General features: G+C 35.8%; 1 protein-coding gene and 1 pseudogene across 1 annotated transcript; one reads left to right on the top strand and one right to left on the bottom strand.

Annotated features, from left to right (window-relative positions):
* The first annotated feature begins 936 nt into the window (after positions 1 to 936).
* LOC140824401 (uncharacterized) lies at positions 937 to 9,063 on the top strand (annotated as a pseudogene).
* Positions 9,064 to 10,856: 1,793 nt separating this feature from the next.
* LOC140823875 (uncharacterized) lies at positions 10,857 to 16,114 on the bottom strand. Its single transcript, XM_073185441.1, has 8 exons — positions 15,590 to 16,114; positions 14,484 to 14,648; positions 14,098 to 14,190; positions 13,907 to 14,022; positions 12,576 to 12,674; positions 12,181 to 12,486; positions 11,897 to 12,061; positions 10,857 to 11,413 (listed from the first exon to the last, which is right to left on the bottom strand). Exons 1-8 carry the CDS (start codon positions 15,929 to 15,931, stop codon positions 11,131 to 11,133), a joined length of 1,569 nt encoding a protein of 522 aa, XP_073041542.1. The 5' UTR covers positions 15,932 to 16,114; the 3' UTR covers positions 10,857 to 11,130.
* Positions 16,115 to 16,714: the final 600 nt, after the last annotated feature.

Genomic DNA, 16,714 nt, shown 5'->3' on the forward strand with positions numbered 1-16,714 from the left:
TATCGTCGAAATTTTAAGTATGTCGAAAATAGGATACATATAACAAGCGTACCAATTATATGAAAATTATATTATATATCGATATTTCAGTACAGTATAGTAATATACTAAATAAAACCTTATATTTTTAAATTTTAAAAATTTATTGTTTTAAAATATTATATATATTTTAAAAAAAAATTATATATTTTTTCAGTATTTTAGTATTACGATATATACCGAAATTTCAGAAATTCGATATATTTTTCCATCCGAAAAAAAACCACTGGTGAATGTCACTTGGCAGGACTTTGAATCCTTCATGAACCATCCCATCTGTTCAAAATCTCTCCAATTTTGTATTAAACTAACCTTTTTCCCATAGAGTGTTGTGAGTCAACAATGGCTCCAATCCCATTCAACTTTAGTCTCATTCCATGGACAAGTTGCAGCCATACACGACAACTCCTCCGTTCTTTCAGAAAATATTGCTTTATTTCCAATAAAATAAAATTACTGTGAGTAATTCATTCGTTCATTATCTTTTCAAAAAGTTTAATCCGAGGGAAAAACAACTTCTTCGGTCTTTGTCTTCGTACCTAAAATAATCTCATAAAGCTGAGATTTTTAGTGCATAAATTCGCAAAAGATTAAGCTCTGCATTCATAAAAACCGGAGAATAGATGTTTGAAGCTGTGAATTCGAAAGTATCATTCAGAGGATGCCCCTTGAGGCAATCACCGTATTTTACTGCGCTCCCTCACCAACAAAGGATAGTTTTCAAGATTTTCTGCTGTGAAAGCGGGCGAGACAGTATTGGGAAGAGAAAAGGCCGAAGCTCAATCAGTAAGTTCATGAAGCCTACACCGACAGTCTTACACTCTTGTTTTGTTTTTTTTAAATAAAAAAAAAAATTATTTTCACTCGCTTATCGTAATCATGTCGATTTCGCTAGTGATGGGTTTGCGGTAAAAAGTTTTATCAGTATTTGATTTCATTCGTTAATGATTAGTGGAAATTAACTGCTTTGATCAGTAAATTTTGTTGTTCTATTGCTACATTTTCGCTTTATTTAAGTGCAGTAGTGTTTTAAATACTATTTACTCGTTGTAATCTCTTAATGTGTGTACGAACCCTTGAATTCTCTTAATGCCATGATGCTTGGAACACAGAGTTTACATCAGGAAAGGTGCTTGCATGATATTCACAATTCTAAAGACTTAAACCGACTCAAATTTTGGTGGATTTTATATTTACCATGTGGTATCGACCGGATCATCTGCTTACCTAACTTTTATCCTGAATTTCAAACTATTATATTTTCCACACAAACATTTTTTGATGCCAAGTTCTTTTACTTCTCTGTACTTACGTTGGCCTACGTAAAATTTGAATTTCTCCCATCAGTCTCCATTTGATTACTACCCTGACATGGCTCAGTAAACAATTTATTTAAGCTCCATAACACTAGTAGGTTGCATGTGAGAAATATTATATTGAAAAAGTTCTTTGATCAGCAGATCTAGTACAAGAATCACTGAACCACTGGCTGACAAAGACCCAAAGATTTTTAAATGAAGCGGCTTCTCCACTTGTAAAAAAATGTTCATGAAAGAAGGACCTATATTCGGAATGATGATCGAGCCATGAAGGACTTCTTGATTACCAAACAGACTATTGATTCCACAATCCCAGGTGGAGAACTCTCAGAAGCTGCCATTGTTTCCATTGAGCAATTCAGCCAGTAACTGCTTGCAGTTTTTCATATTTTTAGGTTTCCATCAGTCATTGATTTTATTGTATTTGTCGTGTGTTTTCTTTTTATGTGGGCAGGTAAAAAATTGAATATAATTTTAGATGTACTGTCTACTATATGTCATTTAGATGATTCATTCAATTAGACTTTCATAATGTAATAAATTTCCTGAATATGATTTTGAATTTCGAATGGTCTAAAGCAGAAGAATGTGATCAGAAAATGTAATTTTGTATTTGTAGTAATCAGTAACAGTGAAAGTGAAATTGCCCAAAGATGTGTCTATGGAAATTTGTGTCAATGCAAAACTATTCTGCTGAAAATAACGATTTGATTTGGATCTAAGTTGCTTCTAATGTATACAGAATGAATGGGTTGACTGGGCAGAAAATGCAGAAAATATTCAAAGCACTTGTTTCTGAATCTGTTTATGATGATCCACGTAGCTTGTTGGAGTATTGCTGCTTCGGGTTTTTGTCTAGAAATAATGCTGAAGTTCATTCCAGTCTTAAGGTCTGTAGACATGACACCAATTTCTGGATTATCTTCCATTTATCAAAATCAAGTTATCTTTTTCCTACTGTTGATAGCCATCTCTAGAAGTAAGTGTATGTGTGGTGGATTGGTGAGTGTTTATTTTTGAAATCTATGTCTCATAGGCTCACTCTTTTGACCTTATTTTCTACTTATTTAGTTGTTTTTTATGTTTAGAATTATCGCTAGCTGTTTGATTTTGTAAGTTACCTTAGTGTTTATATATTTAAAGTTTTTCTTTATTACGAGTGAGTGCATATTTTTCTGTGTTTTTTCTGGATATTTTCTCATCAGGAACTTGTTTTTGATTGAGATTATGTGGCAATTGACGAACCATTTTCTGTTGATGAAGTCATATTTAATGCATCCGTTGTCGTTTTCTATGGAGGAAAATATATTCTTTTTTTCATTTTGATAAAGGAGGAGTTGAAGAATAATGCAATTCATGAAGAACCATATGCTAGTCCCATGCACAACAAGTTCAATGTTTTTAGCCAAAACTTGAGTGCATAGGAAGTTGCCAATGAATAGTTAATCTAAGTGTGCCAAGTGCCAAACATGGACAAATTTAGGATGCAGCGTCAAAAGTGTAACTTGCTCTATCTCTCTCTTAAAGAATTCTTTGTGCTTTCTTTATGCATATTACACTCCATTCGGTGTAAACTCAAAACCTTACAAACTATGTTATTTAATTTTTTTTAAGCCAATAACCTCCTTCTAGTCCCTTTTGCCCGTCCAGTCTCTTCTCGTTTTCTTAGGCTATAATCTAGTTGAGCTTTAGCTTTTATATTTTTTATGCTTAGTCGTTTTGCTCTATTATCAGGAACCTGCATTTCAGAGACTGATATTTATGACTATGATTGCCTGGGAGAATCCTTACAGCCAAATAAAGGATCACCAAAAGAAATCGTCAGATAAAACTTTTTTTCAGGTACTTTCTGACGTAGACATTATAAGAATTTCCATATCTTCAGCACCTTGGCACATCAAATTTTCATCTACTCTTTCTTTATAACTTCTTTAAAGTTATCTTATCGTAGGTTGGCCAAATAAATCACCTTTATGAGAATGAAAATATTGAAATCGCAGAAGATAACTTAAAATGTAGCTGCATTTTGTGTAAAACTTATGTAAAGAATACCCCCCATCTTTTAAGGCGAAATGTTGGAAACGTGACCAAACATAATCTGAGATAGTTGTTACCTATCTATTGTCTGCAGTGTAGGTAATTATGTATCATTGTCTTCATCCCTTGTTCTCTTTTTGACTTTCGGAAAAACTAGTTCTTGTCTTTGGTAATGATGGTGCAAAGCTACCATGTTGACCATGTAATGCCCATAACTATCTCTCTGCCCTCCTCTCTCTAACTTTTGTTCTTGTTGAAAAATTGAAGTTGGCAAATTCTACTTCTTTGATATATAAATTGTCTTGAATTCTACTCTTAAGCATTGCAATGAATTTCACAAAATATAGATGGTGGGCGATGAGAAACTCTCTCCAACTATATCTAGTGTGGTGTCGCAGAGAGTCAAAAGGTTCAAATGAATGTGTGTTCTATGGATCACTACGGTGTTGCGTTGTTTTTAGGGTTGCGGTAGGGTTTGACTAAAAATTTGTTGATGTCCTCTTAAAATATTCCTTAGTTTCCTTCTACCTATCAGAATATTGGTGGGCGTGGAGATTTTTAAAGTTTCAATCAAAGTACTTTCCATGATTAGGTATCACAAATATCCATCATTGATGCTCAGCTTCATTGAAAAATACCCTTTAAAATTTTGTAGGTATGTTTCCCTTTATTTTCATGCATTCTGGATTCAAATTATTTTCCATCATTTTTTAACAGGCATATTCAATGTGATGGTATTGGGTTGGCAAACTTAAAAGTTCAAAATTTATTTCAATTTTGTCATCCTCTTGTGTTATGACATTAAGAAATGGTGGTCCGTGGTCCCATATGGTTTTCCACTAATTTAATTTAATTTTTTTTGTCCTGGAGATGTGATGCTTCCCCCATGATCTTGAGTTTTAAATTATATTAGTGGGGGTATGACTAATCCCCCACCTCTTCAGCTCGATTTAACACAAAAAAAAAACTTTTATTTTCAATAATCACAAATATCAACTTATCAATATTAAGATCTGTGTTAAGTGTACTTGAAGAGGAAGCTCGTGGGAGAGGAGGCCTTTGTTCGTATAGCTCCTGCTGTGTCTGGTGTGGCTGATCATTCCACGGCTCATAATGTTTTCAAAGCTCTTGCTGGTGATGATCAAGGAATCTCGTTTAGCATGTGGTTAACGTACATAGCATTTTGATCCGAAAAAGCCTGTTAACTCATAAAATGCAGTTTTGTGCAACTTTGACAACAGACATCCATTAAAGCCACTTATAAGTGCATTGGGTTAATGAATGTTAAACATTCTATTGTTATGGTTTGCTTCTTATGCTCAAGTCTTTTTCATTATGTGTTTGTCAATTATGTTCGCTATGTCCCCTTTGTTTCAGGCCAGATAGTGGGAGCAGCAAATTCCATTTAGTTTTGCGTAGGAGCCTCTTTCCTTACACGTTAGAGACACCTGAATAAGATCTAAAACTCTACTGGTGTGCATACATCTTGTATAAGATTAAGGTGCATTATGTTGGCTTTATGCCACTTTGCCATTTAGTTTTGTGTAGGAGCCTCTTTCCTTACACGTTAGAGACACCTGAATAAGATCTAAAACTCCACTGGTGTGCATAATCTTGTATAAGATTAAGGTGCATTATGTTGGCTTTATGCCACTTTGCTTAAGATTCTATATTTAATTCATATGCATGATTGGTTGAGATAGCTGTTTCTTTATGATAACATCGAAATAGGCTGAATTCACTTGTATGTTATACAGTGTTGGTGTAAATTTATGAATCTTTCAATTATACAAAGATAAAGATCTACATTTTTTCAGTTGCAATGATATTTTCTGACTGATCTCTGAATATATAATACTTGATTGAACATTTCAGCATATGTTGTCCCTTCTGTTTTGTAGAGTGCATGAAGGTCGGAAGTCTTGCCAGTTTCCGGAGGTTTCCCATGTTAATGAAGAGAGAATACTCTGCCTTACTTCCAGCAGAAAGCAACCTGTGATAAAATGGGAAAATAACATGTCATGGCCTGGAAAACTCACTTTGACTGATGGGGCACTCTACTTGAGGTATTTTTAGGGCATAATCATGTCAGTAGAAAAATTTTGATGACACTAAGGAGTGCATTAGAGTGCTTATCATTATCATCGAATTTGACCATAAATTGTGCCTTTATGCGTGATACTCCCAATTCTGGTGTCTCCCTTCTGTTTTCCACCTTGAGTTTCTCTTGATTCTAAAGCTGCAATCCTGTGATGGATGAAATGTAAGAAACCTCTGAATGTTGGTTATTCTGTGTAAGAAACCTCTGAAATGTAAGAAACCTCTGAATCTCTTTCATTGAGTCTCTTTTACTATCTGAAATCTCATGTGCAATCTATATTGAGAATTTGATGATCCTTTATTTACTGTTCATTGGTTGAATTCGAGTGCATTCAAGTTCTTTAGTAGGTTTGATAATGTTGAAATAGATGTTCAGCGATGGAACCAAGTCTGCTCATCTAGGAACCAGATTACCTTTTTAATATGTTATGTTCTTCACAAAATGGCCACTGGGGATGCTTCCCTTTACTGCCTAAATATAATCTATCTATTCAGAAGTTGTTCCTTTCCAAAATAGAGAGAACACAGAAACTCTTTTTTCATAATATTTTCCCCTACATTCTTCTTCGACCATAACATCTAAAGGGGACATTATGGAGCCTTATTCAATGATTTGTGATCTTTATGGCATCTGTCACCTAAGATCCCTGGAAGCTATAATATTTCAATGTACCACTCATCATCCAGTTGGAAATATGGATGCTCAATACAGGATAATTTGATGGAAGTATCATATGCTGGCGTGATTGGAACTTGGAATATTAGCTGTGAAGATGGACACAGCTTTTTTTTATCCTTCTACCTAATGGAGGCCCATGTGGATTGCTACATCAAATAGATCGATAAAATTTGTGACCAATTAGAATTAACAAGTTTTGCATTTATGTGAAAGAATGTGCCTGGACTGGCCCTATTTAGCAAAGACAAAGTGAATTTCTTTTACTTGTTTCATCCCGTTTGATAAATCATAGCTCCATGTCAGGCCGTTAACTTGATGGGAGAGAAAGATGTTTTAAGGCTGGATCTTACTAGAAGTGGTTCGAGAATAGAGAAAGCAAGAGTTGGGCCTTTGGGATCAAATCTTTTTGACTCTGCTATCTCTGTTTCATCCGGCCCTGAGTGAGTAAGCTTGCCTGTCATATCGTAGCTTATGAATTGTGTCATGGAAATGGGTTGCTGTCCTTCGAATTTCTATCGCACTTCAAAAGTGTATTTGAGTGTGTATGTTTAACCTTTTTTTGTTTTCTGATCTGCCTGCATTTGGTTTTCCTACTTTTGTTGATCAGGGGTATAATATATTCTGAAACCAAATGTGTTGGGAACACGAGTTATGGAACTTACTCCTGTTTATTTTCATCCCTTCATGTGGTAGAAATAATTTGAAATGTTGGAGGCTGTTGCTAGTGATTTCAGAGTGCAGCCTTCTATTTTTTTTCAATTCAGTTAAATTTTTCATGATCTTTTATGTTCTGGAAGAAAGTATTTAAAATCTACTGTCCATAATTCATTTAATAATTTGTTTGCTATCAGGTATGCGCCATTGATACTTGAATTTTTGGACTTGGGAGGTGCAATGAGAAGAGATGTCTGGTATGCATTCATCAATGAAGTTATTGGTTTACACAAATTCATAAATGAGTTTAGTCCTGAAACCCGTGATAAATCAGTCTATGACATATATGGGGCTCGTAAAGGGAAGGATAGAGCAGTTACTCAAGCCGTAAATTCTATTGCCAGACTTCAGGCTCTTCAATACATGAGAAGGACTATAGATGAGCCTGCTAAACTGGTTCAGTTTTCGTTTTTACAAAATGCGCCATATGGCTTCAAACCCTCGCTTTTAATTGTTGGGGTGGAGCCATGATTAAGAAATTGACAGAGGGTGACAATGAACCAGATCTACGTTTGAGACCCATTGGTGAGGTGTCTGAAGGTACTGCTCATGCCTATGATGTTGACGGTAGTGTTTACTTGCAAAAATGGATGAGATCTGCCTCATGGGCTTCCAATGTTTCTCTGGCATTTTGGAAGAACACTTCTTCGAGAGGAGTTGTACTTATCAAAAACCTTGTCGTAGCTGACATGACTTTGGTGGAAAAGGCTGCGCAATGATTTGTAGAGATAAATACAAGTTGGCTGAGAAAACACAAGCCACAATTGATGCTGCAATGATTGAAGGGATTCCCAGCAACATTGACCTTTTTAAGGTCAGGATTTATCAAAAAAATTGAGTGCATATAGTTATTCAGTTTCATATGTACCTGGGGTTGTTACCCCCAGCAAATGACATCATTTATGGTTTATTGCTCTTGTATGCATCTTGAAGCTTATAATTTAACAGATGTAATATGCGAATTACATTATATTTTCTGAGTTGGGTTTGTATTAGACCCGTTGTTATAATAACTTGAGTCATTTTGGTGCTTCATCTCATTATGCTTTTCCTTAAAAGATTGGTGTTTATTATTTTCAGGAACTTGTGCTTCCTCTGACTTGTACTGCTAGAAGTTTTGAAAGATTAAGATGCTGGGATGATCCGCTTGTGACAGCATCATTTCTTGGACTTGTTTCTACTCTTATCGTCAGGTACTCTACATATTTTCCTGTTGGATTACTGTATGTCATACTAAAGCATCTTTACTCGAGAAAATAATATATTTTTACCAAACAAACGATATTTGTTACATTGTTTGTAGATATTGTCTTTGCTAAACTCTTCACTGTTGTTTTTTGTATAGTTTGTATTATAAGCTAACCAAATCCACTATTCTTTTTTATCAGGAACTTGATGTTCTATGTACTCCCAGGGTCTTTGATGATCTTGGCTGCTAGTATGTTATTACTGAAGGGGCTCAAGGAACAAGGTCGTCTTGGAAGATTTTTTGGAAAAGTTACAATACGTGATCAGCCTCCATCAAATACAATCCAGGAAATTATTGCTGTCAAAGAAGCCATTCGTGAAGTAGAGAAATATCTCCAGAATGTGAATGTTGTGCTGCTCAAGATACGTACAATCATTCTTGCAGGAGACACTCAGGTGCTTTTTCTCAGGGTCCATTGTTCAATAAACAGATTGTGAGCATCTTCCTTTCTTGATGAATTTTCAGTTGATTTTTCCATTTTCAGACTACAACAGAGGTTGCTTTGGTGTTGTTACTGCTTTCAATCGTGCTGCTTCTTGTTCCTTTCAAATGTATTCTCGCATTTGTAATTTTTGATCTCTTCACAAGGGAACTCGAGTTCCGAAGACAAATGGTCGTGGCGTTTATGAACTTTCTCAAGGAACGTTGGGACACTGTACCAGCATCTCCTGTTGCCGTGCTCCCGTTTGAGGAAAAAGAATCAGATACATCGCAAAAGAAGCTAAAGAAACAAACAGGTAAAGTGAAATTAGAAAGGACTTGGAATAGTAATTAGCCGGCACTAGTAATTTGGCCTCTATTTTTGGTAAGATTTTTCTTGTCTTCTTTCATTAAAATGTGTATATAATTTTACGCTGGCGTCTATTTTTTATGTAAGGTTCAATGGAGACAAAAGATTCTAATAAACAGGGCATTTTTTAATGGAAAATTTAAGAATGAGAATTAGATCACAATAATTAGATGATTTTCAGTCCGAAACTAATCGAGAGACAAATAACTGGACTTCGTCTGATGCCAAAACCAGAAATGGCTTGTGTAGAATCAAAAGAGAATGTGTCCCGACCAAAGAAGCATAGATTGTTTTTATTTTGACGAAAGCAACAGTAGCAAACAAGAGTAATCCGAAACACATCCAAGAATTGCAGCAGTATGAAGGATTCTTCACATATTTATTCTCCACTGGCTAAAAAGCCCCGAGAGATGAGCCTGTATGGAATCCTGACATGGTGCTTTATCTTTTCTTTCTTCTTGGTTCTTGAGTTCAGGTTCTGGAGCAGATCATATGTTTATTCTTATTTTCGTGATGGTTGTCAGTATGTTCACTGGGCATCTGTTGTCTGGAACCCAGTATTTTACCAAAACATTCCTTCACTTTATGGATGGGTGCTCTTGGTAAACTTCTCACTTGACATCGCCTTCCCTTTGTCACTTTCAAGAATATGTTACCCTACTAACGAAACAATTTGCTACCTATTCTGGAAATGCGCTCCAAGTCCACTTCATATGACTAGGGATATGTTAATCGGTTGATTTGGTTTTCGGTTTTTTATTTAGATTTTATCCGAAGTTTTAACACCTCGGTTACTGTGTTCATAAGCATAGCATGCGCCATGTGTTAACTATCATACAGACTTGGTTCTTCGATAGTTATGAATAACTTGAGCTACTGCCTTTCAGCGGTGAACGTGGGCATCAATCTTTTGGAAGTCCACGTTCTGCTGATCTCTGCACCAATAAGCTCGCCTTTACTCCATCTCTTGCACACAGATGGAATCATGGAACCATGAAACTTATTTGCAGTGCCCGAATCTTACAGAAATTTTCAAGACATACGAGAAAATTTGCGTGTATTTCCAGAATTTGAGTCGTCGGAAGCAACTATCATATGTCATAAACACCCTAACACAGAGTTCTTCTTAGATGATGGAATTGAGATTAAATCCATCCAAAAAGCAGGGAGGATGTCCAAGTCCATATATGTCAATCTCGATGACTTAATCATCCCTCGTCTGACTCCAAGGTTATATTATGTTAAGATCACGAACTATACTAAAACTACCTCAATGAGATAAGTGTCAAAATCCATAAATATAACTTCCAAGGACTTAACCGAGCTGACGTTAAACAACTAACAAGTTCGACGAGTGAAAACATAGAGATTATCGATGGAAGAATCTCTCAAATTTATATTTCTCTCTACAATTATCACATGAAACTAATGAGCTAGGTAATCTTGTATATAAAATCTAAATATAGCATAGGGGTACAGAGCTAAAGTCAATGGGAATACTGCCCTGTTCGCTCCATGGCTTCTTGCAAGAAAAACACAGACGCATACTATCACTAAAATAAAAAATTATTTTGATGAATTGATAATTATTTATCAAATATCGTTTTTTCTGTTATTGAGAGATATCTATTTATCATATTTTTATCACTAAAATAAAAAATTTATTTAATTGAATTGATAATTATTTATCAAATATAATTTTTTTAAAAATTAATCAATGAAATAAATTAAAAAAATTCGAAAATAAAAATATATACCAACTTAAATTTATTAATGAGGAATGAACTAAAATACAACTCAGGTTTAAAGATAAAATTGACTTTTTAATTTGATAATTATCAATTTGCTAATATATAAATAATTTATGAATCAATTAACCATTTATAATCGTTCATATATCGATTTATCAATAGTTTGTACTCATATCCGTGAACAACAAATTTACCTTCGCTTTAAGACTCCCAAACTTTTTGTTGTTGCACAATGATGAAAGACTAAATGAGAAAACAAAGGTAGAAAAATTGCAACAAATTCTTTCCAATCAGCATCACTCTAGCATAATACCTTTGGTCCCATGATGCCAAAAGGATAACTCTCTGTGGTGCACCAACAAACACTAGATTCTGTCGCTTTATAGCCCATGGCATCACGAGCATCCGTCCGCTACTAGGCTGCAAAATTGAAGGGTCAATAGAAACTACAATTAACTCGTGGCCACTTTTCTCCGAACAATTCTCTTTCTCCTAGCCTTGGGGGGAGGTGCTTCCCCATTCAAGTTTGCATCGTTTTGTCCCTGTTTGATTCCAAGAAGGCCAAGCCCAGAGACTACAGTGTTCTTGTTTATGAACCACTTTGAAGATGACTGTTTGGATCCTTGTGAGGGTCTATTGTACGCCTTCAAGAGATCATCTGACTGAGCCAATGGATCTACCTCAACACCAAGCCAAGCTAACCTAGATGTCTCTCCTAACTGAACATTTAGGATCCTGCACGAATTTAAAGAGCAAATAGGTAAAATGTAACTTGCAACAAAAGTATTTCATGCAACTTCTGAATTGATTGCATCCCTCCGGGAAAGTTTTCCTAAAAGTCGATAAAGAAAAGCATGGGTTGAAACCAGAAAACATAGCCAATAAACCACAAGAAAAAAAGGCCCAAGGAAAGTTTTCCTAAAAGCCGATAAAGAAAAGCGTGGGTTGAAATTAAAAAACATAGCCAATAAACCACTGAAACAAAAGGCCATCATCCATCTAGCGGGGAAATAAATAATTCCCCAAAGTTAAATCAATAGTTTCATTAAAAGAGAACCATCGAAATGCATACATTAATGACTGTTGTCAAATAGAAATAATCACAAGGCCATCTTTATCACAAATACAGGTAGTCAAGAGATGCAATTGATTTTCACGACGACGATTATTTGAATAGGCTACCTTCACAATTCAACAGTCAACACGGAGAATTCATACCTCAGGGTTGTGCTAAAAATCAGAGCAACTCCGATTACATCAAAGTAGCTAACTACTGCTCTGTCAAACCCAGACAAGAGCTGATATCGCAAATTAGCATAAAGACCAAGGAAAGCTCCATAACCAAGTGCATTGGCGCTTGCAGATGGTATAGTCACAGATAACCTACAGAACCAACAGTTGTGAAACAAGTAGTTGTAATTCTATGGCAACGCAGGATATAACCAAAAAAAGTAAAGCCAGGAAAATAGAGATTAAAGTTAAATATATCGGAATTGTTTTACCTTCCCTCCTTTTTACTGGCAACAAGGGTTGATGCAGCACCTTGTGCAGTTCCAGCAGTAAATCCCACCATGCACAGTTCTGCAGCTTTGAATAATATTGATTGAAGTCTCTTTTGGAAGTCAAATTCTCTTAATGGGTAGCTCTTTTCAAATATATTATTGGGAAGCTTTTGAAGAGTATTTTGCAAATCGAATTGGAAGGTATTCCCATATGAACGACAAGGAGCTAACGACCAAACAACAATGGCATTGCAAGCCGTCACAGTCAGAACATTAATGAGGGCAAGATCCCATTCCTGCTTAATCCTGCAACAAGGCACAAGTGTTCATCCAGTTGGCAACTGAGCAACAAAAAATATATATATTTCTCCATCTTGGCAGTTCTAAAACAATACCTCTCTTTGCGATTCTTGATCTCCCACCAAACAGAGCAACCAATAGTTGTCGCCTGCTCGAGAAGAAGCCTGTATAAAAAGGCTGGATCTGCAATCATCCTGTATAGACATGAAAGATTCAAATTAAAAACAGAAACACCTATGCGGGATAAGTCATGTTACAATGAAAGTTTAGTTTTATCAAGTGTACATGCATCATCATGCAAACATAATTAAGTTGTCACTTAACAACAATATTATTCAGCTGATGGATTTTCCGAAACATAAAAAAAACGCATTAATCCAAATAGTTACACCCTTTTTAAAGAAAATAGCATGCCAAAAAAGTTCAAGACGGATTTACTACAATCTTAGGTTTAACTTCAGTTACATTGGGAGGTAATGACACTCATAAACAGTCTCGAAGCATCAAAATGATCGCTATAAAATCGTATGTTTAATCATACTTCAGACTGTGGACTAGCGTTATACCATTAACTTTGAATGAACTTTTACTCACAGTCTCAGAGGACATCAGCAAACAGTGAAAAAAGATCAATGAAAGTTCTCTCAAGTACAGCTGTAGGACATTGTATGTTTTTTAGGACCAAAAAGTACAAATACTTGCAGAACTTTCTGCCTGACAAGTCTTCTTTTTTGCTATTTGGGCTATACAACACTGGAAAAAGTATTTGTGGAATCCTTTCACAAGTGCCAAAACCCCAAACGTCTGTATCCCAGTAATAATAAACCAAATTTCTTAAGAACGCATACTGACACTAAAAAAAACAACCATTTCTGAAAATGTGGAACCTTTTCTAGTCCAACCCCATGTTAGGCTCCATGAATCAGAATTCTAGATTATGATTCATAAAGTGAGCCATTATGAGATGAGAAAAGGATCCCCATGGTTGTCAAATAAAAGTATATATGCATTGGATAGCCATGAACTCGATTCACTAAATTTTTATTCGAAATAATATTCACCATATTCCAATCATCACGCCCACTGAACAACCAAGAACGGCCACTTTTCTAGAACATAGGAGTACAAAAAAGCTAGATCACGATCAGAGCTTCTGTAATCTTGGATCAAAAGATAATATTTCAACTGTAGGATAAGGACATTGTACTTTGCAGCATGATATTCCAAATACAAGTTAATAGCCATGTGATTCAGAGCTCATTAAAAGGGAATATATTATTTGAAAAAGAAAAAGAAAAGGAAAAGGGAAGGAATATATCATTAAGCTATCAAGAGAATGCGATAAACTAATGCAAAATAAATTATAGTAACAATAGTGAACTTCAATCTTTGATCTCGGGGAGACGGAAAGGACACTAAAATTCACCTGCCAATAAAAGCCCTTGATAATCCTTGGGGAAGGGACCGAGCAATCATCCTCTCAGCGGTAGGTCTGGCAGTCATTGCCAGAAATTTCACCATTTGAGCAGAACTGACTAAACCCTGATGGCATTTTATATATCAGCTTCCAATTTTAAGGTCATCCGGCCCAATTATAGAGGAGAAATAGAATATTACCATTTCATATGCTTGACGAAATCCAGCAGGTAAATCCATCATTGTCTTTTGCCACTCATTTAATACAGCATCCACAAATTTCCGATCAAACAACTAGCAAAGAACATTAAAGATCAACCTATTAATATTAAATTCAATAAAAAAAAAAAATAAAAAATCACCCGATAAAATTTGTTTGTGTTTTAAAGGAAAAAATTATTTGGTGCAGCCGCTACACACTTTTTAGTGAAACAAGGCCATAACTTGTCAGAATAGCCTAAAATGTAAGGCACGACATAATCAAAGATCATGCACAACCATGTACTATTGAAAGCCAAAATTAATTGAAATTTGTACTTATAAAGCAGATACACAAAGCAATATCTTGTGATTGAGGAGTTGGTTACCTCCCCCAGGATCATTCTTCTCCTAAACATACCGCCTTCATCTCCCTCGTCGCCCTCGTCAAAGTTATCAAAGTAATCATCATCATCACCACCATCATCGCCTCCATCACCTCCACCATGACTGAGACCCTTCCCGATATTACCACCTCCTCCCCCCGTAGAAAGCTGTCATGCAAGAAGGAATAAATTGTGGAGTGAATGTCTGATATGATAAAAAAAATTCGATTCCAATTAAGTTCTGAACTTTATAACAATCAACTTAATGCACAGTAAAACTGTAAATTTCCAAGTAAATATTTACGTATACCGGCTAGGACCTACATAGCCCAAAGGGATTGAAGCAGATGCTTCGAATAGATTCAAAACTAGAAATTAAAGAGATAGTTGGTAACTAAGGACATCAAATGCCAACAAGCAATACAGCGAACAACCAAAAAAGTGTAACAAAGAGTTTTCATGCATCATCATACACAGTAGTAAGACGAGGAATTGGGAAAGATGATTATTCGGCTAAGCAAAAGGAACAAGACAAAAGTAAACCAAAAATATGATTACGTGAGGAAATTTCAGAACCCCTTAACTAGAGTCAGAAGTGTTGGTTCCTTGAAGAAAGGCGTGAAATGAAAACAAAATTTCACATGAAATAAAGATCTGTAAGCTAAAACTTAGAGTCTGAAATTCTCCATACATACAATAAAGATGACAAATTCATTGGAAAATGGAGTAAAAAGAACACCATATGTATTATTTCACAATTTGGAATGCAAATTTCTTCCCTTCTCATTGTTCTCAGATATATTTTTAACAAATGAACATAGCATGTGCTCTCCAAAATTAGTGAAAATACCTAATAATCTCCGGTAAATTTCAAAGCTTGAGAAATGCACGTAAAAGTTTCACTCAAGAGTGTTTCCAATTTGTGAAGGAAAAGTGGAGAAACACTTTTGTTAGATATTGCTAACACTCCCTAAAATTAGTTCCCACAATCAATTGTTATCGAACTATATATACATAATTTAATTAAACGTCCAACTACATAAGAGAGAAACAAAAAGAAATTTTAACTTGTGGCAACTTCATTAAATAAACATGATACACAAAGATACCTCGGGACTAGACTTGGTCTGTTTCTGCGTCAAATCGAGCTTCGACTTTTCCAAAGTAACCGCGCCAAATGCACCGTACTGTCCCTTCATAACGGGGCCGAAATCCGTAGCACTCGATGATGGGGCATCCGTTGCCGGCGGTGACGCCAGAAAGCATCGCTCCAGTCTAGCAACTGTATCACCATCAACGACCGCCGGCGACGACGCCTTAATCGTCAGAACGCACTTTCTCTGCGAAGAACCTGGCAACCGGTACAAGGTGGCGGGCGGCAATAAAGGTAAGGTTTTATGGGCGGGAGCCAGTGGCATAATCTGCGCTGTTTGAAACACCGTATGACCCATCACTTCGTCTGAATCTTCCTCGTTTACTGCGTCTCAACTTCGAATTTCTTGATTGGTGTTCGAAATTGAGTCCTTATCTCCTTGATGAAGGGGTTTATGAATTTCTCGGGGAGTAATTTCTCTCAGATAGAGAGAATGGAGAGAGAAGGGAACTAGGGGTGAGAAAGGAGTTAAGGTTTCGATTAGACTCAGTGCCTATGCGACAAAACCCAATCCGCTCTTGCATTTGAGTCGGCTGGAGCATCAACTCTCGAGTTAACTGAGTCGAGCCGGTCCATTTTCCACATAATACAAAATTATGTTGTCATATATGTAAATATATTTTTCATTTTTATTTTGTTTTCGAAATCATTTATGATTTTATTCTTTGGGTTTCCATCTTTTTTTTATTTACCGACGACATTGCTACGTGCTCGTCCGAGAAAAAAAGATAATTTTTTAAAAATAAACTAAAAGTATAAATTTACAAATAACATAACAAACCATGTAAAATGTGACTTCTTCCACCATACTCACCTTAGTTCAAATAGCGTACAAAGTCCAAGTAATTCAATATCAAATATTCATTCACATTAATGGAAAAATGCTCAACCATTTAAGCCAACTCGAACAACATTTTTAATCAACAATGAGTGTGAGGATAGATGGGGGTGTGGGTGGATGAGAAAAAAGGAACTTGCACGGTAAAAAGTGGATATAAAGCTAGCTTTAATGGGTCCATCCATATACGGGCAGTGTCGACCTGAATATTGTGTGGAAGTTGCATTTACCTGCAAAGGAAGG

Source organism: Primulina eburnea, chromosome 2 (assembly GCF_022965805.1).
Source record: "Primulina eburnea isolate SZY01 chromosome 2, ASM2296580v1, whole genome shotgun sequence".
NCBI lineage: Eukaryota > Viridiplantae > Streptophyta > Magnoliopsida > Lamiales > Gesneriaceae > Primulina > Primulina eburnea.

Bases quoted from the DNA above. Each gene is read 5' to 3' on its own strand.
- LOC140823875 (XM_073185441.1), bottom strand. From the start codon at position 15,931: ATGGGTCATACGGTGTTTCAAACAGCGCAGATTATGCCACTGGCTCCC. The intron at 14,023-14,097 runs GTAATATTCTAT...AAATGCCATCAG, and splicing joins TTCGTCAAGCATATGAAATG to GGTTTAGTCAGTTCTGCTCA. The intron at 11,414-11,896 runs GTATGAATTCTC...AAATTCGTGCAG, and splicing joins ATTTTTAGCACAACCCTGAG to GATCCTAAATGTTCAGTTAG.